The sequence below is a fragment of the Trichophyton rubrum genome (genome assembly GCF_000151425.1).
Source record: "Trichophyton rubrum CBS 118892 genomic scaffold supercont2.3, whole genome shotgun sequence".
Classification (NCBI taxonomy): Eukaryota; Fungi; Ascomycota; class Eurotiomycetes; order Onygenales; family Arthrodermataceae; genus Trichophyton; species Trichophyton rubrum.
In genome coordinates, this window is record NW_003456426.1 from 2,835,197 (window position 1) to 2,861,511 (window position 26,315).

The window sequence follows — 26,315 nt, forward strand, 5'->3', positions numbered from 1 at the left end:
TCTGTTTTACTACACCTTTTGTCCCCATTGTCTTCCTGTACTGTAAATAAGTAGTGGCCACTTGCTTCCCTTTTCCCCCCTCCCCCCCATTTTTGCGGCTACAGTTGACGAAGGTGGGCGCTTTGCCGTTCGATGTTCTTTTCCTGCGCGTAATGTATACTATCATGGTCTCATATTATCTTGGTTTTTCTAGTTTGTCTCGATATCGCGATCCAACGACCACTGATTATGAAGCGAACCAGCGGCTGGCGACTTAAAGTTTAGCTAGCCGAAGTAGCCTCTCTCGTGTTCTTGGTGGAGAGATACTTGGCGCTTAACAGGCTCGCTCATTGGCTAAGCCCCACCCTTAGCCGGCAGACGCCGTAACTGCCGCTCCCTCCAACGTTTTGCACTTCGAAGCCTGGCTTTTCCTCTTCTTGCTCTTCTTCCTGCAGTTACAAGGCCTCCTCGCAGTCCATAATACTATCATCTACACGCCTGTTCTCTCCTCTATATAGGGCTGGGTAACTAACCCCGATCGAGTATCTCACTCGTTACTTTTACTACACCTTACTAAACCCACGCCTGTTACGTCACCGGCCCGGTGTGCGTTGTATCCGCTGCACCCCGCAGCAGCCACAACAATATTCTCACTATACCACAAGAATAAGAGGGAAGAAGGAATCGCTCACTACGGTCAACTCCAAAGTGATTTCCAACGGCTCCTATCCGCATCGTGTGCCTATGGCTACAGGTATATTAATCCCCGAGTCGTCCTCGCCCTATCACTCGAGGGATGGCAACATGCTAGAGCTTGTACAAGTCAGGAGCTAACGTGAAAATCCTCTTCCGTAGTTACCCTACACGCCGTTACCCTCGATGGAGGTGACGATATAGGGGAGCGGGATGTCTATTTCTCGTCTACTATGTATCGTTGCATCATCGGCCGCTCATCGCAGTCCGGGAAGAGTCTGTTAAAGGCTAGCAAGGATAATCTTCGATTCGACAATCGTGTTGTCTCTCGCAACCATGCTGAACTATTTGTGGATGTTATAAAGAAGGTGACTCATCCTAGCTACCATCAAATATCCTCCTCCATTCTGACTGTGATACTTCATAGGAAATCCATATCAAAGATCTCTACTCTTTACACGGAACGTTGCTAAATGACATCAAGTTGACTTCAGGACTGAAGCTAGTCTCAAGTGGGGACACAGTTGTCCTGGGAGCCACCGTCAATAGAGGAGAAGGTACGCATGGACTTCCAATTGGAATCCTATAGGGTTTTAAAACTAACTTGCGTGACGCCGTAGACTCATATAAACCAGTCAAAATTCGTATTAGCTATACATGGAACGACCCTTCTGAGGCCATACCCTCCTGTGAATTACCAGCCACAAACACATATACTGTTCCAGATGACGAGGAAGGTAGTGAGGCTCAAAGTGAGAACGGGGGTAGTCATATTCTTGATGCAGAACATGACCCATCCTTCCAGTGCCAAACGACGCCATTACAGCCAAAGTCAGGTGCGGATATCATATCCATCAAGTCATCTCCAGACCCGGCCGAGCGCGAGACAGATATCTCCTCCACGCGCGCCTGTCGCGATAGCGCCACAGGCCCTTGGTATTCACGTGCCCCCTATCCTGGCGGAGAAAGGCCAGTCGGCCCGTGGCCTTACATTCACTCTCATTCAACAGGCCGCCCTACAGTCGACAAAATCCCGGATATAAATGATCAGTGCCATGTTCCGTTCTTAGGGAAACAGCCCCTTACATTCCCCGAGATACACAACCAGTTTCGACGTCAACTCCCGCCTCTGAATACATATGCACTTCCATTGGAGCTGGCTCCCGCCCGGGTTCATCCATCTCGTAACTCTCTAACGAAGGAGAATCTAGATAAACTTGCTGAGAAAGCAACCACAAAACAAGTTGGTCCCATTCCATCATCACCAACTAGCTCCCACGCTTGCGGTACCAAGCGTAAGTTTGATGATTTATGTGCTGCTGAGGCCATAGATGGCGAAATTCTCCCTGATGCCCAACCTCAAAAAAACCTCCCAGGCAATGATACAACCGAGGAAATTGAGTATAATCCTCCACAGAAGCGAGCGAAATCTTCCAATGCCGAACAGCCTTCTCGTCTTGGGGTTTTTGCCCGCTATGCTGCTACAGCTATCACTGGGGCCGTTTTAGGTGGAGTCGGGACTGTTGTCGCTCTTGCTTCCCTACCACCAGGCTATTTTGATTAAAAAGAAGCAAGACAAACAGGTCCCTATATCCACCTTCCGAGCTGCTGCATTTTACTTTACTACCTTCTTTCTTTTTCACCCCTGGTCCATTGGTCTTCTATTCATGGTTCCCTTTTTTTATTTTTATTTTTATCTTTATTTTAGTTTACCGGGGTTTACAATCCAGACCACCTTCGTTCCTCTCACGCCTATGCATAGTTGACGGCAGATAGCAGGGTAATGGCATTGAGCTGGGACCCGGAGTTCGCAATGGACATGGGACAGGGATTATAATTTAGTATTACGACCTTTTTCTTAACAATAGGTACGTGTCTCGAAGGAGGCTCTTAATTCATCTGAAAGTACCATGGGTATTTGTTTACGGGGGTGATTTGAAGTTCAGGAAGATGGGGCGGTTTTCTATGATTTTATCTCCGTTCTTTGCTTGGGGTATTTAATGTGTCGCTTACACTGACTAGTTACTATGTAGTCAACTATCTTGCTGGCTTAATTAAATAGCTAGTTTGTTAGTTAGCTACGTATTCCGAACCAACACGTTCTTTTATTGAGTATTGCCTATATTTACTCCCTATATTGCCCTTCTCTATCTCTGTCTTGATTAAATGCTGGAGCATATCTATTAAAAGTAACTGATGGCTTATCGAGATGTGACATTTACGCTGGGATTAACTATTCGACAGGTCTTCGGGGTACAACCCTCGAAGGATCAGGTTATACAAGACACGAAGGGGTTGGAATTTGACTGGCTAAAGTTGATTTCAGATCATCTCAGAGTTACTTAGGTTAACTAACCAGTTACCGTGGCACAAGCGGGTAGCTGCATTGTTATTTCTGAATGGTTCAATCACTCGGTCCCGAATCCTAGCCCGACCTGATGCTGACCGTCTCTTCCATATTATTTCTACCGAACCTGATGCAACCCAAAATAGGACACCTTTCCTGTCAGCTACTTGTGATCTTCAACACTAGAAGGCTGTTCGTGCAGCTCGGCTCGAACTCAATGATCGATCAGGCTGTGCCTCGTTGAGTCGAGTAACCAGTTTTATCCTCCAGTGCGTCGATACTCGATCTCCCTCTCTTTGGCTCCGTCGGTTTTCAGGCATATCTTTCCGCTTTGATACGCATAGTATGAAATGGACATGGTTTTCTATCCAAACTGACATTGGATTTGCTTTACCCGAGTTTACAGAGCACCCGCTTAGGAATGTCGACCTGACTGCTTTATCTTGCACTCGGCATTTGTTTTAATAGGTATAACCAATCTCTCGACAGTTAACTAAATAAGGAAGAAGGGTAACTAAAAAGAAAAAAAGAAAGAAGAAAAAGAAAAGAAGAACAAAGAAAATATGACAGAAAAGAGGAGAATTATGTGAAGCGAATTCCAGCAGTGCCGCCCTTTGACGTCAATGAGATCCGATGGCGATTCGCCCCCCGTTATCAAGCATCCGGTCACTGAAAGAACTAACTAGGCTTCTCACAGTTGTCTCTCTTTACTCAGAACTGGCTGGCAGGTAATCAATAATGCTTCATGCAACAATCTGCTTTAGGCAGGCCAGTGTCACTTGTGCAACAATCGCTTCCTCCTTTGCTCCCAGCTTTTCTTTGCCTATGAGGAGCTCCCATTCATTATTGCTGGACTACGTTCATCCCTTGCCCAGGGACATTCTCTTTTTCCTTTCTTCTTTTGGGCTGAGGCCGACTATACCCAAGATCTGCTCTGTTTCTTGTTACCCGAAACTTACCCGGAGAGTATGCCTAGGGGCAACAAGTGTCTGATTTGCTTGACTGGCAGAACCCCCAGTGCTCTTTGCATCTGGACCTTAAATATCACTGGCTGGTCTCTCTCTCTCTCCCAGCCTGAATCTGGAGTACACTCCACCGTATCCGGCTCTAATGCTTTACCTTGTTGGTGCCTGGTGATGCATGACAAGGCCCGACCAAACAATATGCACATCTGTCCCTGAGATTCCTCGGCTATTTTGACACTTGTCCCACTCTGAGGATATCCAGCACCAGATATTCTGGCGCCTAGGTATCCTATCACCAAGCTCTTGAATTATCTCGATTACAAAACGTCCCTGACATGGGATTTGGACCTTGTTCTTGGGTCTCCATGTTGAACACTGAACTGGCAGATTGCACAGTGGTGTAATTCCCGCTTACCTCCGTGTGTACATGGGTAGTGCTGTACGTTATACCAATACCTCAACGAAAGAATAAACTGGGACAGACTGGGGCGTGCTGTAGAAATGAAAATGCCAAATACTCGATGCTACCCTAGGGCGTAGCGGTGTGGAGGTACTCCGTAATGGCCCATCAAAGGTCATTATGTTACACGATGATTAACAGGAACCTCTAGTGGCTTGTAAGCCCGCTGGAATCCTCGTCATTTGACACTCAATCCAATTATTCGGTTCGTACTCGGCATTATCAACATGGTCTCTCCGAGCACTGGATACCCTTTTTCTAACCTGATTTGCTCTTTGAAATATGCATGCAACCTTTTTTTTTTGCCCTCGAATGCCTTGTGAGCCAGGCGCGTATCAGCTATGGCTTGCTCTAGCAGGATGAATCGCAGGACGTGGAAGTCTAGCATCCCATGTTGCAGGTCCATATGCAATTATAACTTAGTCATGCAAATCATAGACTATGAATGGAGGTAAACAGATTTACATAATCCTTTTAGCGAACGTTTACCTACTGAAAGCATTGCTTATATCTTTTATGCTGATGTCTGCTATGACACGTTTTGAATCCTTATTTCATGCGATATCCATTACTCCACACAAACCACCGGGTTGTGCACATGTTATCGGTAGGTCGAGGAAACCTGGGAAGTGCACGTCAAGTGCAGATTGTGCTCAATTAAGCCCATCTTGGTGTCACCCGAGCATACGTTCGATGCTATCTTGCCTGCATCAACAACTGCTCACGAGCTAACCGGAGCCAAGTGACGTAGGGGCAGCAAGGCTTAAGCTACGGTAATTGAAACCCGCTATGCCTGAACCAATCTAACTTATACGCTTATTCTCCTTGCCTTTAACCGATTGTCACCCTAGAGAAGCGTTACCGTTGTACGGCAATTGAGAGCTTATCCTGTGATTCTCAGTTGCCGCACCTGCACAAAGCTATGTATGGTAGGTTACCCGGACCAAGTGCTCGAGGGCCCGTCAGGGGAATCAATAGCCGCACCATTTGTTAGCCTGCGGTTTTCTACTTAAATACCTATCCGGCCTTTGTTGGAGAGAGTCTGTAGAAGGTGATATTTACTCCTGCCACCTCCATACCCTTGGCAATCTTGTGCAAGAAGCCTAGTTTATCTCTTGGATTTTAGATATCCTATGTAAATACGCATACCTTATCTTTACTTTTGCGGTCTGAATTCGCAGCTACGTCCAGCCTCGAGAGACTGCTGTCACTATTCTGATGCCTGCCATCGCGATTCCCAGGCGAGTTACCAATTCCGATACCATGACACAACCAAATAATGACGACTACCGCACAACCATTTATTTAGACCCACAACACATCTTCTGCAATAATGGCAGAACGTTTCTTACCTGCAGATCTTGTGCAGGAAATCCACCCAGGTAAGGACGCTTCAACCTCTTTAATCATTAATGCTACCTTCACTTGCGGCACCCGCATTCTCTATAATTTGACTCAGGGGCTAATGAGTTTGCTTAGAGAACACAACTGCGAGGACTGCAGAGGTAACGGCTTCAATACGTACATATGTGGCCACTGTCAGAATGCATCTATATCCGATGGAGCGAGAATAGGACTGTTCACTACTGGTCCGTTGGCTACAGGATCTCCAAACCTCAAGTCCTCACGATCTTCCTCTCCTGAAAGCTCCGTCAGCTCCCTTGATCGCCTCCCTCAGTCGAGGAACCTCGATCCGCCTCAGCATGGCCACCGGAGATGAGCCAGAAGTACTCCGTAGAAGAGTAAACAAAAGATAACGGCTTCTGGTCACAATAGCGTCGACGACTAGCCTACGCCGTGCAGGTTTTGGCGGTTGGTTGGCTCTTTTCCTGAATTTCTGGTTTCTACAGGATGAGAAAATGGCTGGTAGTTACAGCAAGAGACCTGTTTTAGGCGGCCGGTCATTTTTCTCTGCTCATGGTTGACAATAATTCCCATATGATGCTACCGCATACCAGACACTCATCCGCCATCTACTGGCGTTGGTGGCTGCCATCAGGCTACTTGTTCCTCTTGCTGTTTCTCGAGATCCGACCTTCAAGCGCAATCAGCCCTCGTGGCGTAATGGTTAACGTTTCAGACTTCTAAGCCACGTGATCCCTCAAGGATGGCGTCCTCTGATATCTGACTATCCCGGTTCGAGTCCGGGCGGGGGTGCTTTTTCATTTCTTTTTTTTTTTTTTCTTCTTGTTTGTTACCTAGAAATCTTTGCTCTACAGCAACTACCTGCCTTACGATAAAAGAAAAAGGGGTAATTGGCGTGGATGACCTGCAAACTCGGCTGATAGAACTATATTTACTATTATCGTTAAGGCTGTGTGAGCTTATTGATTTCCACCCTATCACTTCATCAACTCTCGTGTCCGAGTTTCCCAAGAGCTTCTGTCAAAAAGTCATCCGCATTCAACAATTCGGTACTGCCATACACCACTCTTCTGCCCAAACCAAGGGCAGAAGAATGGGCCGTGCCACCAGCACCAGCGTTCATTCCGCTTCCTCCGACAGAGATTCCCGCACCGGCTTGTCCGCCACCGGTCCGATGTACCCAGTCCTGCAAATTACCATACTCGTCCATGCTGCCACCGCCGACAGTGAAAACGATACCTTCGTTGAACGCCTGACGTCTTTGGCCAAACGTGGCATTTGTTCCGCTTGTTGCAGATCCACCAGACTGGGCGTTGCGAGTGGATGCAATTGATGGAGGCATGGCGCCACGGGCATTGGCGCTCCGTGGGTCAAAGTATAGGTAATTCTCTGTGAGTGCAATGGTTGAGCTGGATGCCGCTGATGGGTCCATGATCGATTCGGTAATCTTCGTAATGGTAAGATCTTTGTTGGCTGGAAGAAAGTTCTTGACGCCTGAAATAAGGGAGTCAAAGTTCGCGCCTAAGGCGCCAGCTGTAATGCGGTCCGTCAGCCGGTTGGAGAGAGAGGAAAAGCCACGGAAAAGGTCAGAGGAGGGCTGCTGGGGTGCGGTCGATGTCGACGTTGACATCATGGTCATTCTAGTGATTTCTCGTACGCGTTTCACGTACGCTATGGGGCTGATATCAGTGCAACCTGCCTGCTTCAACGCTTCTTCAAAACGGTTAAGTTCAGCACGAGACAGATCTGACTCTGTGCTCAAGAACCAGATGATAAATAACCTTAATTTATCGACTGGGTTATTTCCACGCTCAGTATCTGATATTATCTCTAGCATCTGCGTTTTGTTTTGCTTGTTGATGTTTTCTTCAAGCTGAAAGAAGTTGTCGAGTTGGCGGTCTTTGATCCCTTTGAGCAAGGCGGTGGCGATATTCATATGCATATCAAGGAGTGCTTTCCGCTCACGTAGTTCAGGTAGAAGTGTAATGGCAGTCTTCAGGTGCTGGGCAGATGCACCCGCATCAATATTGAGGTCCTCAATGGACGATGCCCCCGTCTTCTTCGTGATCTCGTTTGCATCGTCTTTATATCGAGTCAATTCTGCATCAATATCTTCCGCAACCTGTGGGAAGGGTACCCCTGCATTTCGGTTCCAGAAGAAGTCATTCACATTCAAATCATAAGACTTAGTCGTCATCCCTTTGCTTAGATCAGACTCGTCGATAGGCGACTGTACTGTTATACGGTTCAGATGCATCTTCAAAACATCGTGAATGAGCGACTGGTACGTCCACGAATGAGAAAGCATTGGGACAAGGTCAACATTTCGATCAACTATTATCAGAACAGGCCTGCTAGAGGGTAATGCAGTACCCTGTCGTTGAGAGCCACCAGAAAATAAGTTGTCTTTCGAATTTAATATATGATCTCGAAGCTTGCGATCAAGTTTTGCGGCTATAAGCTCAGCGGCACCACCCTTTGGGCATCTGATAATGGGTATCGATCCTGGATAGTAGAACGTTAGTAACAGCTTCTGCCGCATCTTGAGTTAGACATAAACCTACCCATTGTGACACTGACACTAAACAGACCGCTAACGATTCTGTCCACAACGACATCCAGCTCTTCATCCTTGGTTGTTGCGCTGTTGATTTTCCAGTATGTATCCTTCCCCATGCCTAAGCTGAATAGCTCCGGTTCTGCAACGGTAAAATTTAAATACTGATCATAAATCTGGGCTACCTTGTCTGCTGTTCCAGTAGCGGCAATTTCTGCAGCAAAGTCTTCGAGAATAGGTCGGGGAACGGAGGAGAGGAAGTTCACGTATGCGGGGGAGTAGAGGCCCTTAGATAGGTCGGAGGTGATCATTTTGATGTTTTCAATAGTTGGCTCAACCAAGTATATAACCGGCACATCTGGAATAGGGTAGCGCCGTGAGTTTAGATTACTATTTGGTGGTCAGCCATGGCCACCAAGTGGAATATGGGGGCAACAAGCACGTACAGATGGATTGTAACTCCCCAGCTTCGAAGATCATTAACTCGAAGAACACTGCTAATGACATCGCGCCCGAGATTATCAAAGACAAGTATCTTCCACACTGGGTCGCCATCCTCATTCAGTAGGGGGGCAGCTCGAGGTATGAGACCGTTTTTGCCTGCTGCCGAGTCCCCCTGAAGCTCGTTTTGAGGAGGAATTTCATGGTTCAAATTTAAAATGTGTTCAATTGAAGCTAATGGAGTATGTCAGAATCATATCCTAGATGGTACAATAGAACACAAACGTACCGATCTGCCGCTGCCGGAGGGAGAGAGGGCTAGATGCCATCGTAGCATCTAGTTTGTTTGGTGACGCAGAAACAAATCTTACTTGACTAGGGCTTTGTCCATGCAAGTTTAGTCAAGCCAGTATACTGTACCTATCAACCAGTTCTGCGCCGTCGCTGCGCCCGTAATATATAACCCGTGAATGGTTCCAGTGATGTGATGCTATCGCGGCTCTACTCTTGCTTCTTAACAAGGTGGTGAAGCTCACACACACATGGCTGACGTAAGAGACACACACGTGATACTGGATAAACGACGGCCCGCGAGGGCATCAGGTGATCGGGAGATCACATAAGCAACGAAACGCCTAAGAGAAGGCCAAAACCCTGAACGTCGCCCTTTTTTCTCAACCTCAACTCCAACCTCCTCTGCATCGCCAACTACCTCTAACTTATCCAGAGGTCGGTTCGTTCAGCGCTGCCTTCCTTGGTGGCCTCTTCTTGTACATTGCTTGTCTTGTTCTTCGTGTCAGCGCATACCTCGCCACCGTAAAGAGCAGCGCTATGCCACCAGCCTCACAGTAATATCATACGATCTCCTCGCACCCGTCCGCCACGCGCCGGCAACTACGACCAGGTTTATTCTACTGCTGAAAAATAGTTGTCTGTGAAGGATACTCCGTACTACTCAACTGGTGCTAAAAAACAAAGTTAACAGAGCAGGCTATTGGTTTGGAGAGACGGGGTTACTGAGAGGAGGCAACTGTTTTATTGCTGCATTTACGACCAGCAACCTAAGATCTTGTACTCTTTTTCTTCTTCTTCTTCTTCTTCCTTGTCAGTTTTCATTCTCTCGTTTTGCCTCTGACCATTTTGGAGTTGGGTATATTAAAAATTACGGCAAAAAAGGGGGGATTCTCTTTTGTTTTTGAGGGCCAAAGACAGCCCAGGGTCACTATAAAGGCGACACACCCCGAGCATCACCACACGGCAACAAGAAGGCTCCCGGGGGAAAGGAAAGGGCTCATGCCCAGTGGCTCAGCCTTGTTTCTCTACGCTCAGCCTGGCTAATGGTTCCAGAGCATTGCGCGCACACAACCGCTTCCCCAGCCTTTTTATACACAACGCTGCGTTAAGAAAAGAGCCGCTCCCCTTCAGTACAGGCAAAAGCGGCGACAGAAAGCTTACGTGATCCTGGCACGACGCCACTTATGCTAGCCAAATCGGGCAAGCTCTAGCTTTGTCAGCATTAAAGCAGCCACAACTTTATACCGCGCAACCATAGCACGTGACCTGTACCTGCCGGCAACCTTTTTCTTACTTTTATTTACTTTTCGCCGCCGATAGTTCGGTCTCGATATCGAGCTGCGGCCTTTTTGATATCTAAACGACGATGGACTCGACCACGGATCCCAATCCGCCGCCGCCGTCGGATCCGGGTGTAGGCCATTTTCATGGCGAGTTTTGGGGTGGGATAAGCACTCTATACGGGACTGGCCAGACAAACGACCAGCCGTTCGGCATAGGGTGGGATCATCCTGTGTTCCGCCCAAGCCCACATTCACCTTCTCCTCAGACAAACCAGAACATCTATTCGCTCTCCCAGCAGCCGCAATCTCAACAGCAGCACCAGCAGCCGCCACCGCAACAACACCAACAACAACCTCAAGCACAGCAGCAGCCGCAACAGGTGCAGTCATGGCAGCAAACATCAATACAACACCAGCCTATAGCACTTGACTCGCAGCAACAGTTCTCTATGCCTAGCCCATATCGGGTGTCGCCGTACCATACACAACAAACTCCTACTTTCGATGCCGCGCAGGCAGCCTCCTCATATCACACTTACACATACGACCCGCAAACCTTCTATACAACCCAGTCGCAAATCCAGCAACAGAGCGCGTATGATCAACACCCTGCGAGCGTACCGGCACAGCGAGTGGCTCAACCTTCTCCTGTTGCGACGAACACCCTTGATCGACAACAGCAGTCCTCGTATTTGGTACCAAGCACTCTACAGCTGGGACTTCAGGTATACTCCTCGATTTCCCCTATCTTCATAAGCAATATCTAACCAATCGATAACTTTTTTACAGCATGGGGGACCAGCAAGTTTTCCGGGCGACTTCACCAATCAACATTCACATTCCCCGTATCACAATACCATCGATCCTCACTTCCTTTCGACACCCGACCAACAACCGCAATCCCAACAGCAACCGCAGCAGCTTTATGCTATCAATCCTGCCGAGCTAGAACGGCCGACAAGCCTCAAGTCAGTCCACCTGTCCTCGACTATAAAACTAGACTTATTCTAACCTTGAATTTAGAACTAGTGATTTACAAATAACAAATGGGCTTCAAACTGTGATTTCTCAGACTTCGACAGGACCCGTTGGCCCTGCTCCCGTTGTCTATTCCAATGGTAAAATGAGTCATTACCTTTCATTTAATGTCCGCTTCGTATTAACCCCCTTTCCTAGGCGTCCAAACCATTCTTCCGAAACCCCCCACTGCTGCCAAACCTCGAAAAAAGAAAGCAGTAGAGCAAAAAGCACAAACACTCTTAAACAAATTCATTACTAAACCAGCCGTGCAGCAACCAGCTAATCAAACTCAGAGCGAATCGTCAAGCGATTACAGCAGTGACGAATCAGACGACGACCTCGAGGTAGAAGAACCACCAGCTGAGCCTTCCCCCATCCCCGCGGTACGACCAGATGATGTTGAAGGTAGGACTGGGTATGACACTATTAAAGTGGTTTGGGCTCCACGCAATCGACACGCAAAAGCGGCCGATATAAGGAATGCTATGATCCTGTTTTCAGACCTTGTTAAGGGGGTGCGAGATACATGGAAAGCTCGTAGCGAGGCCCTCAAAGCTGCGGAAAACCAGAACCTTGAAGGAAAAATCCCGTCTCTCAAAAAGGAGGTGGTTCTTCAGAGGCGACTGCTAGACTTGATCATTAACAATACCCTGGAGTTTGGTCACCCATCATATATTAGAAGGTACGTCTTGGACTTTCTCTCTCATCTAGCTTCCCCTATATTCCCCTGTAGAAGCTTGAGTCGACAAATAGCATTTTTATGTAGCCATGTTAAGAGGCACCTGGGAGATCCTGCACCATATATGCCTTGTTTCATCAAGAGCTAGAAGCAATGATTACCTCAAATAAATGGGAGGGAATCTCATTTGCTGCATACGACAATTGCCTACATGGCAGTTTGGTCAAAATGCCCTAGCCTTTTGAAATAGACATAGGCCTTCAAAGCCCATGTGCGTCTCCCGGGGACCACATCTGCTGCTGACAATGCTATCATATGATAAACTCCCTACTTTTCGCCCCCTTCCTGCTGAAGCCCGCTGCTACTCTGGCTTCTTACAACATGGGGAAATTTTAATCAATACTTAATATAGCATGCTCTTGAATACTTATTTATAATACATAGATTCGGCGAACATCCTAGTATTGTTGCGGCATTCTACTCCTTCCTACTGGACCGTCACACAGCGGCAGATAGTGATGGCCCGCTAACGATCAATATATTAAAGGTATATATGATCCACGTTAAAAAAAAACTAAAACAGTTCAACCAAGCTAACGATGGTAATAGTTAATGGGCAAATTTACGACAATGGACCTTGCAATGCTAGAAAAGACTAAAAATGACAAGATACTTTCTCGGTTTATCAAAAAGGGAGGGAGCACAATCAAGGAGTTAGCTCAATCCATTATGGAGAATGCTACTGCTGCTACCAAGAAGAAAGCTGAAGCTGCCAAATCTTCGGCCAAGGACAGTAGTGCACCGGGGTCAACGACGTCCCAAGCTACAAAGCAGCGAGAAGCTACAAATAGCTCATCTCAGCCTATTGTCGGTATAAAGCGTGCCCGGGAAGACGACAGCAGCACAGCATTGACAAAGCGGGTGGTATCTCCATCATTTGTAAAGGGCACCACTCGAGTCGTGTCTGGAGCCGCCTCGGCCGCAGCGAAGAAAATGCCTGCCCCTGGAAAGGATGGCAAATCAACCCCTAACGGCACTTCCCAGGCTTCTACAAAGCCCAAAGCAAATATAGTCATACCTAAGCCCACGCCGAGTCTTTTCAGCAGCTTGATGTCAGCGTCAAAGAAACCTGGAACATCAAACGCTGCTCGTGCAGCAGCGGCTGCAGCAGCAAAGGATAAGCCGACGTATGTTAACCCTTATACTTAACCTCAATCGTAACTATCATACCTAACAAGCTTACTAACCTATAGTAGTGTCGTAGCTGAGGCCAAGGCGACTCCTCAGCCAGCTCCACCGCCGGTAGCAAAGCCTGCCTTTTCTTTCTCTGAGACTATGGCCAATTTGAATAAGCCTCGGGAACGTAGTCCATCAAAGCAGGAAGAAGATAGTCCGCCCGAGACAGATGAAGAACGCAAGAAGCGGCTTCGGAAAGAGGCACGGAGGAAACTGCGAGTCACCTGGAAGCCAGACAGCAGTCTCACAGAAGTGCGTTTATTCACTCATGACCCTGAGGAAGAGATTGGCTACGATGACAGTATGATGCGTGATGTTGGCGATGTCGCTGGAGAGGGAAGGACTCTTAAGCTTCACCATGGCTTGGATGACCTTGATGACGAGGACGAGGGCTGGAACGAAGAGAGTTTAGCACCATACGCGGTCCCCTCAGCCATCGATTTTAGTGATCTTCTAGAAGAAGACCGGGAGAGGAACTTCATCAAGACCGGCGGTTCAAAGGCTGCGGATAGTCCCGAAAAGACGGCTCAAGATCAGCGAGAAGCCACTACTCTCAGCGTTTTCTATACTTCTCCCTCGGATATTCCAAATACCCCCAAGGAGCCTCCGCCACCGGACAATGACGATGAACCATATAGCCCTCTCGTACCCTTTGGAGAACCAGACCACTTTGTCAAGGCCCGGTCGCAGCGATACTTTGATTCCCGCTCGCCACCCGTCCAGGTAGCACCTCAAGCTACTCCTGGAGCTCAACCAACAAACGCTGCTCCTATTGAGATATCGTCCTTATTAAAGATTCTCCAGCAAAATCAGCAACCTCAACCAGTACAACAACAACAACAACAGCCGACTGTGCCTCCCAATGTTCCTGATTTACAACAAACGCTCGCCCAATTTACAAACAATGCACAATCGCCTCAGTTGCAACAGACTTCCCAGTCAGGGCAGGCCCCTGGTGCACAAGGTCTGGATTTCCAGAAACTGCTGGCAGTTATGAACGCCCAGAAACAGATGCAACAGGCTACGGCTTTTCCCCAAGTTACTACCCCTCCAACTCCCAATCTAGCTGCTATTCTCTCTCAACTTTCGAATCCAGCTAGCCAATTACAACAACAGCAGCCGCAGCCGCAGCAGCAGCAAAATCAGAGTCAAAATAAAGATTCTCAGGCATACAATCAGGCCTTGTACGAGGATGGGGATAACAAGCGCAGCTATGAGGGTGATGACTCATATGACTACAACAAACGTGCAAAGATCAAGAAACATGTAAGTATCATCCCATTCTTCCATGCATGACAAACATAGACTAACTAGTACACAGCCCAAAGCTGGCCTGGTCCCTTGTCGGTACTGGAAGGAAGGAAAGTGTATAAAGGGAGATGAATGCACCTTTAGACATGATCCTCTCGACTGATACAAATCTTTTTCCTCAGTTTTTTTTTTTCGATTCATTCCCAAACAAACATTCTATACGCCCTTTCTTTTGTTCACGGTATTTCAATCGTGAGAGGGCCCGTCTCACTAGCATATTCCATTCCACATTTCCAGAAGGATAACGACAACTAGCTCTTCATTCTCTATTTGTTTTCCCAATGGAGTTTTGGATACTTAAGACATGCCTATACCTAGGTTACTGCCTATTATTTCCCCCGTTTCCTCCCCATGTCCATTGATTTGACTTTGCAAAGCGTTGCTGTTATTCTTTATATCTGTACAATGCGCTCCCATTTACTGCCCATTTGAATTCTATCAATACCCCTGTTTCTTATCTTGAAAATCCACATACACATGTCTAATGTTATTTCCTTTACTGCATCCCATTTAAACTATGGCGTCAGGGTATGGAGTGGAGGCGCTGAAACCATTAGAATAGCAGGTGTTCTGATCGGCGTTTGTACTATTATTACTCTATCATTACTATCATAGATGCTAATCGATCGACATCTTGAACAATCCTGTCTCATGGTAACTAGAGTGAGAAACGTCTCAACTATCAGGCCACAACTCTCTGAATAGGCTGTTGCCCCCTTCATCTCAAGCAGGCGACATGGCCCTTTCTTTCCGCGATGGCCAAGCTGTATGTCGAGGAACGTAGTACAAACAAGAGATAAAATGTCGTATTCGGTCTTGTAGAGGATTTTAATATATTCAAACTGTCAAATCCGTGACATCGCCGCCCCTGTGCTCGCTATATCGAATATCGCTTTTATGCTTGGGGCACAGGCGGCCCACTTAGTAACACATCCTGCAAACTCTGAACAGTCAGCCCATATGGCTTAGTTGGTAAAGCGCGTCACTAGTAATGACGAGATCCACGGTTCGAATCCGTGTGTGGGCATTTCTTTTTACTCTTTCTCTTTTTTTTTTTTTTTTTACTTATTTACTTTTTTCATGAGCTGGATAGACTGGTTGCTGTGTTTCTTTTGATTAATTACACGGTAAGGCCTGGTGTTCGTAGCTTATGACGTGGTGCTTGCCTGGATACATGTCCACGACGACGAAAGTTGGTACATGCAAGATGCTTGTTTCTGATTCAAGAGATGTTATTTACTGTTGACTGTCGGAGCTTGCGTGAGCTGCCATGGTAGTTATAATTACGAAGTATATCGCGATATATAATTAATGTGCTACTCTGCTAGCCTATTCAGCAGGTTAGACGTCAAGATGCATGGTGGGCTGGTCTAAAGTAGGTACAACTTACCTGTAGCTAACCATGGTGTCAACCCGATGGTTGCTCGTGCTGAAACTACGTAACTGCACTTTCTCTCCATTTTCAATCTCTTTGGCGTCGCTGTCGCCCCATTCCAGAGGCACTTCAGAGTCGGCATCCGCGTAGACGAGCACGTTAAACGTACAGTTTCCGTCAAGCATTGGTAGAAAGGTGACTGATGCTGTGATTTGACGGAATATAGCTTGAATCTCGTCCTGTATCTCTTTCTCAGATTTTTCAGCCGGCGCAGAGCTGCCGGCTTGTGCCCTATAACAGCAGGTCAGTGGGTAAACTCCCCAAGCGAAAGCTCTAATATCGTGAGGGGCAAAGGTGAAAATTACCCCGGATTGGCGTTTTCATTATCAGTTGCAGCTTTAGCAGCCTTGTTCTTTGACTGTTTGAATATTTCGACCTTAAGTGGCATCCCTCGTCAGCGTCGTAAACAGGGGTCTAACTTCACAGGGCATCCGGTTGCTCACATCAAACTGCCATCTCTCAACGTGTTCTCCGGTGTCCTTGTCTGTGATGACAATAACCAGCTTGGATATCTTGCCTCCCAGCATCCACTTATTCAGTTGTGACATTATTTTCTTTATATATGCCTTGACCTGGTCATCTGCCGAGACTGTTGCGCACAAACGACGGGATTAGCCCATATAGGGGAAACCGGTGCGAAGAGGAGGGACTTGCGAACCCAGCATGTTGAGGCCATATTTCTTAACTCTAGAGTGTCGTTAGCGAGTCCAGACGAGTATCATGCCAGAAAAGCTAGTCCTACTCACGCTGTAAAGTCGTCTGCCGGGTATACGCCGCGTTGGAAACTGGTGGACAACACCCTATCAGCCACGGAAACGGCATGCGGGGAGAGGTGTAGACACACAGTATAGAGTGAATGGAGTATTCAAACTGCACAGCTCAAGCAAATAGTCAGTAACCGGCAGCAAAAGGGCGTAACAGGACCGAGGCTCACGTACAAATTCCGAGACCAGCTTCGCAGAGCCTGGAGGGTGGAAGAGGCCGTTAGAGCTTTATCCGCAAGCCATCTCGGGTATCTAGCCAATGTTACCTTTCAAAGACAACTTGTGAACTTTCGACTTCTCCTTTTCCGGGGCCATCTTGAAGCAGAACGAGTGTGAGGCGTTGTTCGTGTCGGTTGTTGCGCTGCGCGCTTCCTGAGCGGTTGTTGTTGTTGTTGTTGTTGACGTTGGTTGCTGCCGTCGATCGAGATATTGATTACAACTCCAACTAACAAGCTACAACTACAACAGTTGACCACCACCAGCTGCTGCAGACAAGCCCAGACGGGATCACAGACTAAGAGGATTAGTTACAGAGATCTATCAGTTATATTCGCTGTTGTCGATGTCCAGCTACAAGGTAAGTCAGTTAGCTAGACCATTCTGGTTACAAGTCTCTGCTAACTGCAGCCCCACGGCCCAGCTCAGCACCAGGACAGCCCACGGAGCCGGTCAAAGGCAACATTTCTTCCTCCCTTGCGCTCTATTTCTCCTCTTAACGGCGTCCTTGTAGCTAATCTGAGGGCTATCTAGACCTTTGGATTCTGGAAAACGGCCATCGGCGGCGGAAAATCTAACCTCCAGGCAGTTACAAAAATTGTATGAAGATGGAGCTGGAAAGAAATTGAACATACCGCGAACAAAGACAATTCCTGGAACGCAGATACATCTTCAATGCGGATAGGATTCCGATGCGAGGATGTCTGCAACCGGCCAGATGGCTGACCACAGCCACCTTGCGGCGGCCACCGCTCTCCTGCCAGCGATTTACATTACCCACCCCCAGGTATAAACCATCACCGTTTCCACGCCTGTTCCACCACGCGCCAGTGTTCCAGGCTCGCCAGTCGAATAGACCACTTTCACCTTTGGAGGAACGGATAGATGCCATCCCAATTGAACGATACCGCAATTTCTGCATCGTTGCCCACGTTGACCATGGCAAAAGCACCCTTTCAGACCGACTGCTGGAGTTGACGGGCACTATCAAACCCGGAGAGAACAAACAGGTACTAGACAAGCTAGACGTTGAGCGTGAGAGAGGAATTACGGTCAAGGCGCAGACATGTACGATGCTATACAACTACAAAGGAGAAGACTACCTGCTCCATCTCATCGATACTCCCGGACATGTCGATTTTCGAACGGAGGTCTCGCGTAGTTATGCCAGCTGCGGTGGAGCATTGTTGCTTGTTGATGCAAGTCAGGGAGTCCAGGCCCAGACGGTAGCTAATTTCTACCTTGCCTTCGCCCAGGGGTTGACATTGGTACCGGTAATCAATAAGGTCGACCTCCCGTCCGCCGATCCAGACCGTGCCTTGGAGCAGATGAAAACCTCGTTTGAACTGGACGTGGACAAGGCCGTTAGGGTTTCTGCAAAAACTGGTTTGAATGTGCAGGAACTCTTGCCTACTATAGTCGAGAATATCCCTGCGTAAGTTCTCATCCGTTGGTGTATATTACAGCAAAGAATTTTTGGCTAACGGTGTCTCTGCTAGCCCTGTAGGCGATGCTACGAAGCCCCCTAGGCTGCTCCTGGTTGACTCTTGGTACTCAAGCTATAAAGGAGTGATCATCCTTACCAGGGTGTTCGATGGAGAGGTCAAGGCTGGCGACCAGCTTGTCTCTTTTGCTACTGGCCTCAAATACACTGTTGGCGAGGTTGGAATCATGTACCCAAATCAAACTCCACAGACTGTCCTAAGAGCCGGGCAGGTAGGCTATATCTACTTTAATCCCGGCATGAAGCGAAGCCAGGAGGCCAAGATTGGCGACACGTTCACAAGGGTCGGTTGCGAGACTCAGGTCGAACCACTGCCAGGATTTGAGGAGCCTAAGTCCATGGTGTTCGTTGCAGCTTACCCAGTTGACTCTAACGACTTCCACCACCTCGAAGAGAGTATTAACCAGCTGCTGTTGAATGATAGGAGTGTGACCATGCAAAAGGAATCATCTGAAGCTCTTGGTGCAGGCTTCCGCCTGGGATTCCTCGGAACACTACACTGCTCCGTCTTCGAAGACCGGCTTCGTCAGGAACACGGTGCGAGCATCATCCTTACACCACCAACAGTGCCGTGCAAAGTGATATGGAAAGACGGCAAGGAGACAATCTTCTCAAACCCCAGCCACTTCCCTGATGAGGATACCCTTCGCGTCAAGGTTGCTGAACTACAGGAGCCATATGTCCTGGCAACGATAACATTCCCGGAAGAATATCTTGGTCGTGTCATGGAGCTATGTGAGGCCAACCGTGGTGAACAGGTCAGCATGGAATTCTTCACCGCCACCCAAGTTATCCTCAAGTACCAGCTCCCACTCGCACAACTAGTCGATGACTTCTTCGGTAAACTCAAGGGTTCAACCAAGGGTTACGCCAGCATAGACTACGAGGAGTCTGAGTGGAGGAAAAGCAACGTTGTCAAGCTTCAACTGCTTGTCAACAAGACGCCAGTAGATGCTGTCTCGCGCATCGTCCACTCAAGCCAAGCCAACAGACTGGGTCGTCAGTGGGTGACGAAATTCAAGGAACATGTAGAGCGACAGATGTTCGAAGTCATTATCCAGGCTGCCGTTGGACGTAATGTCCTGGCCAGAGAGACCATCAAACCGTATAGGAAAGATGTCTTAGCAAAGCTCCATGCCAGTGATATCACACGGCGGAAGAAACTACTGGAGAAGCAGAAAGAAGGAAGAAAGCGCCTGAAGGCTGTTGGCAATGTCGTTATTGATCATAAAGCCTTCCAGGCCTTTCTTGCGAAGTAGAAAGAGTGTGTAGTTATTCTATCCGGGGCGGCTATCATGCCTTTTGTAAGATATAGACATGTACTATCTTGATAATGATATTATATATCCCTCTTCACAAGCTTACGCCTGCCGACAAATAGAAGTAGCGATAACTTATAATCTTGAAAAGGTTTTCCTCTCCATATTGTGCTGTAGTGTAAACTATGCTCTGGGTTAAGATAATAGAAGCTTTGCGGGCTCAAGGGGCTTCAATTCTACCAACTCGATTATCACTATTTTTAACCTCTTCTTTTGAACTGTATCCAGAGTTTGTCCTTCTTCAGATCACCGCTTAGAAACCCTCTGTCACCGGGATATTGGCTTTCATCAAATAACGTAGTCCTATAGTTAGTGTAGACAGCCGCCACGGCGTTTCGTATCACTGGGGGGTGGTCAATGACGGGGCCTATCGTATGGCAAATAGGGGGTTATGGGCATCACTTACATTCCACAGCAAGGTGCTGGCCAATACATGTCCTGCTACCACCACTAAAGGCAAGGAGAACTCGTCTTTTCCTCCCCGTAGACTGGTCCTGACAGTCTTTGGTGAGCCAGCGGTAAGGATCCCATACGAGAGGGTCATCAAAATATTCACTGCTACGGTGGATTAAGTGAACATAAGCACCAACCCGGATGCCAGGAGGTAAATTTTTATATGGACCAACGTCTGAAAGGCGGTGTTTAGGTGTGACTCGAGGGTCCATCCCCGGAGGAGTATTCCGTAACCTGAGCCCTTCCTGGATGATTGCGTTTAAAAATGGTAGACGCTGCAGGTCTCTTGCTGGTGGTAGCTCATGTAGGGACGGCTTTTGGTCGAGATCCAAGTGGAACGGACTGGCTATGGAGAGAAGCTCTCGATGAAGTTCATCCTGATGGGCAGGGTGACGAGAAAGCTGGTAGAGCAGGTAGGTCAATACCATGGCTAAAAATATAAGAGGTGAGTATTTGATGTTGGATAAAGGTCTCTTGAATGGTACTTGCGTACCATTGACATCTGCTGTAGGCCCTGCATGCAAAATTTCATCCAATTAGTGTACAAGCAAGAATGGTATGAATGGAACCGGGTGGTATCATACCTATTTGATCGAGGCATTCGCTGGCTAGCTCCCGAAATTGTCCATCACTTGGGGTGAAAGTCTCCTCGACGCCGGCGTCTCGAGCAATGCTACTCCTAAGAGCACTGTAGAGTACAGGGAGGTCTCCTGGCGCCCAAGGCTCACCCAGAGCATAGTGTGATTGCAATCTGTGTTCAGCCAGCCTCACGTTCTGGCTTGTCCAGTCCTCACTATGCTGCCTCAGTTTTGCAAGATCTTTTGGAAGCAAACGTATTTTGAAGACTGTTAATGCCCTGGTGATCCATTTGAATTCACCTAATAAGGCCGGGGCATTGGACATGAAGACGGTGTAATAAAGGGTAAGCCACTTCTCCCTATCCTCTGTATCTTCAAGCAGCCTATGCCCTCCCGGAAGCCCAAATACAAAGGCAGACATGAAGTCGATCGAGTATGAATAGAATAGCGGGAGTATGTTCACGCTCCCGGAACCAGTCTGCGATGCCTGTCCAAGTAATGGAATCAATCGCTCCAACAACACTGCCTTGAAGATGGCCCGTGTATGAGGAGAAGACTGGACGTAAGCCCTGGTCAGCACTGCCGCCATCCGACCTCTGATATGGCTATGTTGTTTGGCCTCCAGCGCAGTAAATAGAGCCCGAGTTCTATAGATAAGTCAGCTTGTTGTCCTTCCTTGGTTGTATCACTGCCGGATTTCGTCTGGGGTGTCTCTACCTAAAGTTCACAAAATAATTATAGACAGATGCTTTGTCAAAGTTTCTCTTCCCATTTCCATAGGCGCTGTCGAACCCTTCTTTGCAGTTGGTGGCGATCTCAGCCGGACCAAGGCGGATATATGGGCCGCATCTTTCAAAGGCTGCTTGTATAATTTCGTAGGAGGTGCCGTGCCATCTGTGCCATTTGATCCAAGCTCCAGTAATAGGAGCAAGGGGATGTGCCGCAGGAACTTTGGACAATGGCGATAGAAACACCGGGTAGATTGTGAATCTGAAGATGGAGAGCAAGATGACCGAAATAACAGCCAGTCGGGGCCATTCAGTAAGTAGTTTTGTAGCACTCGACATGATGCTACCCATTAGAAAGAATTTGAATCGAAAGATATGTCAGTCGTACTCTTGATTTTCTTCACCCTCGCATGAAAGAATGTCATGGCCAGCTATAGGTTCCAGCTCTGAGTAGATCATAAAGGGTGCTGGGGGCTGTCTTTGAATACCCAAGGGCTGGCCATGGAGAGAAACACCGGAGGCCAGGGAAAGTATCAGCTTGATATCCAGGCCCGACGTTTGACAAAGAGTGGACATTGGGTAATCGAACATATGAAATGTCCAAGAAGACACCCTTATCCCTCCCAATATGGGTATAAACGACGTACGACAAGGAGGAAGTAATGCACTGGCCCGTTTGCCATTGCAACAGCTGCAACAGACGTATGATCTGCCAGAGATAAGTAAACCCGTTGAGGGTTCCAGTTCCACCAAATTATGACTGAATAGCGGCCACTCAGCCCCCAGTGCGACTCCGGAATAGAGGGAGATATACAAGTCTCGTCTCATGACAGCGCAGGTGGCCACCAAGTAACGGCCCAGAGTACATCGTGTCTAGAATGCAGGATCTTGAAGAAGACAATTGTAGATTCGGCCTTCCTGGCAGTCATATCGCCAACCGCGAAGAGCAGCGAACTTCTCTCGCCTATGCCGTCTCAAGTCAGCCCTTCTAATCGCTGCTTCCAGAATATTGCTCCTCGCTAAAGTTGTGCAAAATGAAGACCAGGCTTGGGTATCAAGACGCCTCGGAGGCTCGTTCAGCATCTGCAGCCCCCCGGGTACTGCCACAGAGTATCAACGGCAAGGTAGCAAAGGGCAAACCGACCGCCAGTGAGGATAAGACCAGCCGCCTTCCGCAACTGAGAGCTGACTCCATTATTATTTCTTTTTGGCCATGAGCTGGCTCGGACTGGAGATGCAGCGAATAATGGTTAACTAATTAATAGGCCGACTCCCACGACTGTATGGCCTCGTCATGGCTGTTTATGATTGTGTAGTAGTTGGGGCTTTTTAGATATAGCGTCCTGGCTGGTCGTTGTTGGGTTTTAGTTGAAGATGGTTGATACAAAGGCTTGGTTAACTAACCCCTGAGAGTAACTAACTTGGATGATCTGGCTAACCGATGCCCTAACTACCCCTATTTAACTCCTGCAGCCGCGCAAGACGATGAAGGCCTTCTGACCAGCTGGTTACGAGAATCTTGCTATATTGCCACTCCTGCTACTTTTTAGATACAAGAATCAGCACAGCGGGCCACGAGAAGGCTCGCTGCGCTTGAGCACCGCCCATTCTCGTCGCCAACTCCGCCCATGTCTCCCCCATCGCCTCCGTCTCCATGTCCCTGAAGGGACACATGTGGTATACAAACCTGCGAAGCTGGCTGACGTTCCAGTCCTTGCGCCAGAAATTCCTGTCCTCGATCTCGATGACCTTCTCCTTCTCCCCTACGCAGCTCGTCCGCTCCACCTTGAAGTCGCATGCGCCCTGCGTGAAGAAGCCCATGTCCGTCCAGCTCTTGTTCCACTTCCACCGCTCGACGGAGTGCCATTCGGCCTCTGTGAAGGGGATGTTGTCCAGCCAGCTTGCTATCTGATCCGCTACAGGCTTCCACTTGGCTGAGTGCTCTGGCCCGTTGCCCTGGATCTCCCGGTGGTAGTGGTGGTCGATGATCCGGTCCAGCAGGGGCTGGCAGGTCTGCCCATACTCGGGCTCTGAGAAGTGTACCCGGCTGTAGTACCAGATGGCGAGTGTCCCGTTGGGCTTGAGCAGGGACTGGAAGCTCGCCAGGGCCGCATTGCAGTCCATCAGTGGGAACACCAGCGGGCAGGCGACCAGGTCGGCGGACGCAGGCGGGAATTTGGCGCCCAGCTCTTCGCCTGTTGAGACGGAGTACGTGAACTGTGACGGAGACAGGCCTTCTTGTGCTGAGAGGTAGTGCCGGGCATACTCGAGATGGTTCTCGCTGGAGTCGCTCACGACAACATGCGAGAACTTGCGGGCGAGCTGGACTGATACCTGGCCTGGCCCGGCGCCTACGTCGTGGGCGATTGAGAACGAGGCTGGCAATGACCCGGCATGGGCGGCGTGGTACTCATAGATGCGGTTGTAGAACTTATCCCCGTACACTGGGCGTGTGGACAGGTATCCTTCCCAGTACCCCGGGTTGTTCTCCTTCAGCCCCCATACGCTCTCACTGCCATCTCTTGGGTCACCAGTGGCTTTCGTAGAAGAGAATTTGACGCTGTGCTGCGTCCTGATTAGCCGTGGCCTTGGGCAGAGCAAGCTGGGGAAAGGAGGTGAGCAGCGAAGCCTAGCAGCTCTGGCCCCTAGTAGCAACGACATTATATAACTATTCAATGGCTGCCTGCCTTTGGACCGAAGATGGGGGGGATGAACAGAGAGACGGGATGAGAGTCACACTCGGTGAAATCTCAGGACAGACGGCGTTTGCTTATATATAACTACCCTCTGTGCGTCATCAACCTGCATTGTCGTCATCATATGTGTTCCCTGCCAGGATTTCTGACGACCCAGCTTGTTAGGGAGGCTCGCTGTGGCGTGACTCAATGTAGTCTATCAAAGCCCACACCGCTTGGTAGATATTTGGCTGGCTGAAGAACGCCTCCGAAGTGAACAACCAAAAGCCATAGTTATAGAGTGCGGAGTATAGAGAGAGAAGTGAATTGAATGGACTGTCCTACAGTGGTTTTAGGAGAGCATCAGTACTTCGCCTTTTGAGGTGCTGGATACGGAGTACCGCCGGCCACATGCAACTTCATAATGGTGGTCTGTCAGCCAGTGGCCAGCTGTGATACCATTGCAGAGAGATACACAAAATCAAGGGAGAAATAGAACATCCGGCACTCACCTTGCTAGACTGAATAATATCGAGGATCGTGCCCGAATACCGTGTACAGTGTCTCTCATAAACTAACTAGTCGATCACACCGCGCTCTGTTGTATTTGCCCAGCTGCTAGACCAGGAATGCACGCCGTCAAAGTCACGACAGGTCCGTATCATGTTCCAACCGTCCGAATTCCCATTCTTGTCGATTGCTTCGAGGTTGGTGTCTGCCGCACACATGATGGCCTGCCGCAGGTAGTCGGCACAGTGGCCCATATGGCTGGGACTCACCAGCGTTGTCTGGCCGAGAAAGTGGTCCGGAGGACGGCCTTCTTTGGCAGCCTGGTTCCGGTCAAGGAGGATATGGTAGGCCATCCATATCGTGTGCTGGGGGTCTTTTGTCAGCTTGATGCTGCTAACTAGCTATTGATTGAAGGGTCTGGAAAGCCACGAACCAGACAGTGCAGCTCGTGGAAGACGGCTACCAGGGAAGTATAAGGGGCCAGCTCGGGATGATGCACAAAACCGCGTCCCACTGTGCTCGCACATGTTAGAATCGGTCCATTGTAGGGCTAAGGGGCACTCTTACTCGGCATCAGGCTGTTCCATGCTTCCTCTGACTCCTTGGTGGGGATCTGCGTGAATGTGTGGTTGCGATGCCATGGCCCCTGAACTGTGCCTGAGGGGACTGCCAGTAATAGACGAATATCAGCACGGCAACCAGACCAGTATTCGACTGAGAGATAGGTGTATTCCTCACCTAGATATCCGTCCAGGCCGATGTGCCGAGAGGACGGCCAGCTGATCCCAATGAACAAGCCCAGGGTGAGCGCAATGACGGATATCACGGCCGTGTAGACAGCGATCTCCATCACTCGTCTTGCTCCCCAGCGTCTCTGACCCTGGATAAGCTCTGGGTATATATCTTCGGCTTCATCAGAAACGAGTCGCTCATACTCCCTCCCTTTCTTTTTCTCTGCGGTAATCATTTTTGCAGTCGTGTGTTCGTGGAGTTATATTGCATAGCTCAACCCTCACTTCTCGAGAGCACGACCTTGCAGCCCTGCTATATAGAGAGCTTCTCCCCTATTGAGGTCTATATCCGTCGGGCTCCATCAAAGTAGATTTCGCCCGGCCCATGGTTCGCCATGCGAGACGTTGGCCAGTTGCAGAACTGTGGAATCCGCTGGCCGGTGGAAAGCCAGTCAGAATCCCGGAGCTTGTTATTTAGTGAGGCGTTAGCTCCGTGAGCAAAAAGGCTTGATAGACCGTGAAGATAACAAGCCAGCGGCCTACTGGATGCTTGTCCTCGCTTTGTTCTACTGTGGCCTGTCATATATCAATAGCTTGTGGGTGGAAGTCGTATGTTCGTATAAATAGCCGCTTTCGTCTTGGTATCCGTCGAGCAGATAATGAACAAGCCGCCCCAGCTGATGACGACGTCATTTAGTAGTAAGAGCTAATGTTATTCAGATCAAAGAGACGGAAAGCCATCACTAGTTATATGTATATAATATATAGAAGA

General features: G+C 48.6%; 12 protein-coding genes and 2 non-coding genes across 21 annotated transcripts; 7 read left to right on the forward strand and 7 right to left on the reverse strand.

The window, feature by feature from the left end:
* Positions 1–164: 164 nt before the first annotated feature.
* On the forward strand, positions 165–2,355 carry TERG_03819 (uncharacterized protein). Of its 2 annotated transcripts, XM_047749641.1 has the most exons (2): positions 165–1,040; positions 1,100–2,355. In XM_047749641.1, exon 2 carries the CDS (start codon positions 1,398–1,400, stop codon positions 1,713–1,715), a length of 318 nt encoding a protein of 105 aa, XP_047606067.1. In that variant the 5' UTR covers positions 165–1,040; positions 1,100–1,397; the 3' UTR covers positions 1,716–2,355. The 2 variants fall into 2 exon arrangements, with proteins under 2 accessions (XP_047606067.1, XP_047604137.1); XM_047748161.1 differs by having other exon boundaries at positions 165–2,355.
* A 10-nt stretch (positions 2,356–2,365) lies between these two features.
* Positions 2,366–6,584, forward strand: TERG_03820 (uncharacterized protein). The gene has a single exon (XM_047748162.1). The coding sequence runs from the start codon at positions 5,778–5,780 to the stop codon at positions 6,162–6,164; it is 387 nt and encodes a 128-aa protein (XP_047604138.1). The 5' UTR covers positions 2,366–5,777; the 3' UTR covers positions 6,165–6,584.
* On the forward strand, positions 6,495–6,601 carry TERG_10535. The gene has a single exon. It is a non-coding gene; the product is annotated as a tRNA-Arg (tRNA).
* Positions 6,602–6,637: 36 nt separating this feature from the next.
* TERG_03821 (uncharacterized protein) lies at positions 6,638–10,345 on the reverse strand. 7 transcript variants are annotated; one of them, XM_003236731.2, is made up of 4 exons: positions 9,097–10,345; positions 8,813–9,041; positions 8,374–8,756; positions 6,638–8,314 (listed from the first exon to the last, which is right to left on the reverse strand). In XM_003236731.2, exons 1-4 carry the CDS (start codon positions 9,134–9,136, stop codon positions 6,795–6,797), a joined length of 2,172 nt encoding a protein of 723 aa, XP_003236779.1. In that variant the 5' UTR covers positions 9,137–10,345; the 3' UTR covers positions 6,638–6,794. The 7 variants fall into 7 exon arrangements, with proteins under 7 accessions (XP_003236779.1, XP_047606073.1, XP_047606069.1 ...); XM_047749647.1 differs by having other exon boundaries at positions 6,638–8,756; XM_047749643.1 differs by having other exon boundaries at positions 8,374–9,041.
* A 122-nt stretch (positions 10,346–10,467) lies between these two features.
* Positions 10,468–12,426, forward strand: TERG_12060 (uncharacterized protein; the record flags this gene model as incomplete). The annotated part of the gene is made up of 4 exons (XM_047751076.1): positions 10,468–11,109; positions 11,174–11,352; positions 11,408–11,502; positions 11,561–12,426. 4 exons carry the CDS (start codon positions 10,468–10,470, stop codon positions 12,229–12,231), a joined length of 1,587 nt encoding a protein of 528 aa, XP_047606074.1. The 3' UTR covers positions 12,232–12,426.
* A 162-nt stretch (positions 12,427–12,588) lies between these two features.
* TERG_03822 (uncharacterized protein) lies at positions 12,589–15,640 on the forward strand. Its single transcript, XM_047748163.1, has 2 exons — positions 12,589–14,585; positions 14,641–15,640. The coding sequence occupies exons 1-2, from the start codon at positions 13,419–13,421 to the stop codon at positions 14,731–14,733; spliced, it is 1,260 nt and encodes a 419-aa protein (XP_047604139.1). The 5' UTR covers positions 12,589–13,418; the 3' UTR covers positions 14,734–15,640.
* TERG_10536 lies at positions 15,585–15,657 on the forward strand. The gene has a single exon. It is a non-coding gene; the product is annotated as a tRNA-Thr (tRNA).
* A 289-nt stretch (positions 15,658–15,946) lies between these two features.
* On the reverse strand, positions 15,947–17,144 carry TERG_03823 (uncharacterized protein; the record flags this gene model as incomplete). The annotated part of the gene is made up of 9 exons (XM_003236733.1): positions 15,947–15,959; positions 16,021–16,296; positions 16,371–16,441; positions 16,509–16,654; positions 16,724–16,752; positions 16,812–16,850; positions 16,910–16,935; positions 17,004–17,029; positions 17,096–17,144. 9 exons carry the CDS (start codon positions 17,142–17,144, stop codon positions 15,947–15,949), a joined length of 675 nt encoding a protein of 224 aa, XP_003236781.1.
* A 593-nt stretch (positions 17,145–17,737) lies between these two features.
* On the forward strand, positions 17,738–19,808 carry TERG_03824 (translation factor GUF1, mitochondrial; the record flags this gene model as incomplete). Its single annotated transcript, XM_003236734.1, has 2 exons — positions 17,738–18,480; positions 18,545–19,808. 2 exons carry the CDS (start codon positions 17,738–17,740, stop codon positions 19,806–19,808), a joined length of 2,007 nt encoding a protein of 668 aa, XP_003236782.1.
* A 260-nt stretch (positions 19,809–20,068) lies between these two features.
* Positions 20,069–20,749, reverse strand: TERG_12061 (uncharacterized protein; the record flags this gene model as incomplete). The annotated part of the gene is made up of 2 exons (XM_003236735.2): positions 20,069–20,211; positions 20,275–20,749. 2 exons carry the CDS (start codon positions 20,747–20,749, stop codon positions 20,069–20,071), a joined length of 618 nt encoding a protein of 205 aa, XP_003236783.2.
* A 100-nt stretch (positions 20,750–20,849) lies between these two features.
* Positions 20,850–21,488, reverse strand: TERG_12062 (uncharacterized protein; the record flags this gene model as incomplete). Its single annotated transcript, XM_047751077.1, has 1 exon — positions 20,850–21,488. One exon carries the CDS (start codon positions 21,486–21,488, stop codon positions 20,850–20,852), a length of 639 nt encoding a protein of 212 aa, XP_047606075.1.
* Positions 21,489–21,612: 124 nt separating this feature from the next.
* TERG_12063 (uncharacterized protein) lies at positions 21,613–21,966 on the reverse strand (the record flags this gene model as incomplete). Its single annotated transcript, XM_047751078.1, has 1 exon — positions 21,613–21,966. One exon carries the CDS (start codon positions 21,964–21,966, stop codon positions 21,613–21,615), a length of 354 nt encoding a protein of 117 aa, XP_047606076.1.
* Positions 21,967–23,166: 1,200 nt separating this feature from the next.
* Positions 23,167–24,288, reverse strand: TERG_03826 (uncharacterized protein; the record flags this gene model as incomplete). The annotated part of the gene is made up of 1 exon (XM_003236736.1): positions 23,167–24,288. One exon carries the CDS (start codon positions 24,286–24,288, stop codon positions 23,167–23,169), a length of 1,122 nt encoding a protein of 373 aa, XP_003236784.1.
* A 592-nt stretch (positions 24,289–24,880) lies between these two features.
* On the reverse strand, positions 24,881–25,779 carry TERG_03827 (uncharacterized protein; the record flags this gene model as incomplete). Its single annotated transcript, XM_047748164.1, has 2 exons — positions 24,881–25,185; positions 25,380–25,779. The coding sequence occupies 2 exons, from the start codon at positions 25,777–25,779 to the stop codon at positions 24,881–24,883; spliced, it is 705 nt and encodes a 234-aa protein (XP_047604140.1).
* Between the last annotated feature and the right edge of the window lie 536 nt (positions 25,780–26,315).

Excerpts from the sequence above, each read along its gene's own strand:
- TERG_03819 (XM_047748161.1), top strand. The coding sequence starts at position 1,398 with ATGACGAGGAAGGTAGTGAGGCTCAAAGTGAGAACGGGGGTAGTCATA.
- TERG_03822 (XM_047748163.1), top strand. The coding sequence starts at position 13,419 with ATGGCCAATTTGAATAAGCCTCGGGAACGTAGTCCATCAAAGCAGGAA. Across the intron at positions 14,586-14,640 it reads GTGCAAAGATCAAGAAACAT|CCCAAAGCTGGCCTGGTCCC; the intron begins GTAAGTATCATC and ends ACTAGTACACAG.
- TERG_03820 (XM_047748162.1), top strand. The coding sequence starts at position 5,778 with ATGGCAGAACGTTTCTTACCTGCAGATCTTGTGCAGGAAATCCACCCA.
- TERG_03821 (XM_003236731.2), bottom strand. The coding sequence starts at position 9,136 with ATGGCATCTAGCCCTCTCTCCCTCCGGCAGCGGCAGATCG. Across the intron at positions 9,042-9,096 it reads CCTCCGGCAGCGGCAGATCG|CTTCAATTGAACACATTTTA; the intron begins GTACGTTTGTGT and ends ATACTCCATTAG. Across the intron at positions 8,315-8,373 it reads TAGTGTCAGTGTCACAATGG|GATCGATACCCATTATCAGA; the intron begins GTAGGTTTATGT and ends TCTACTATCCAG.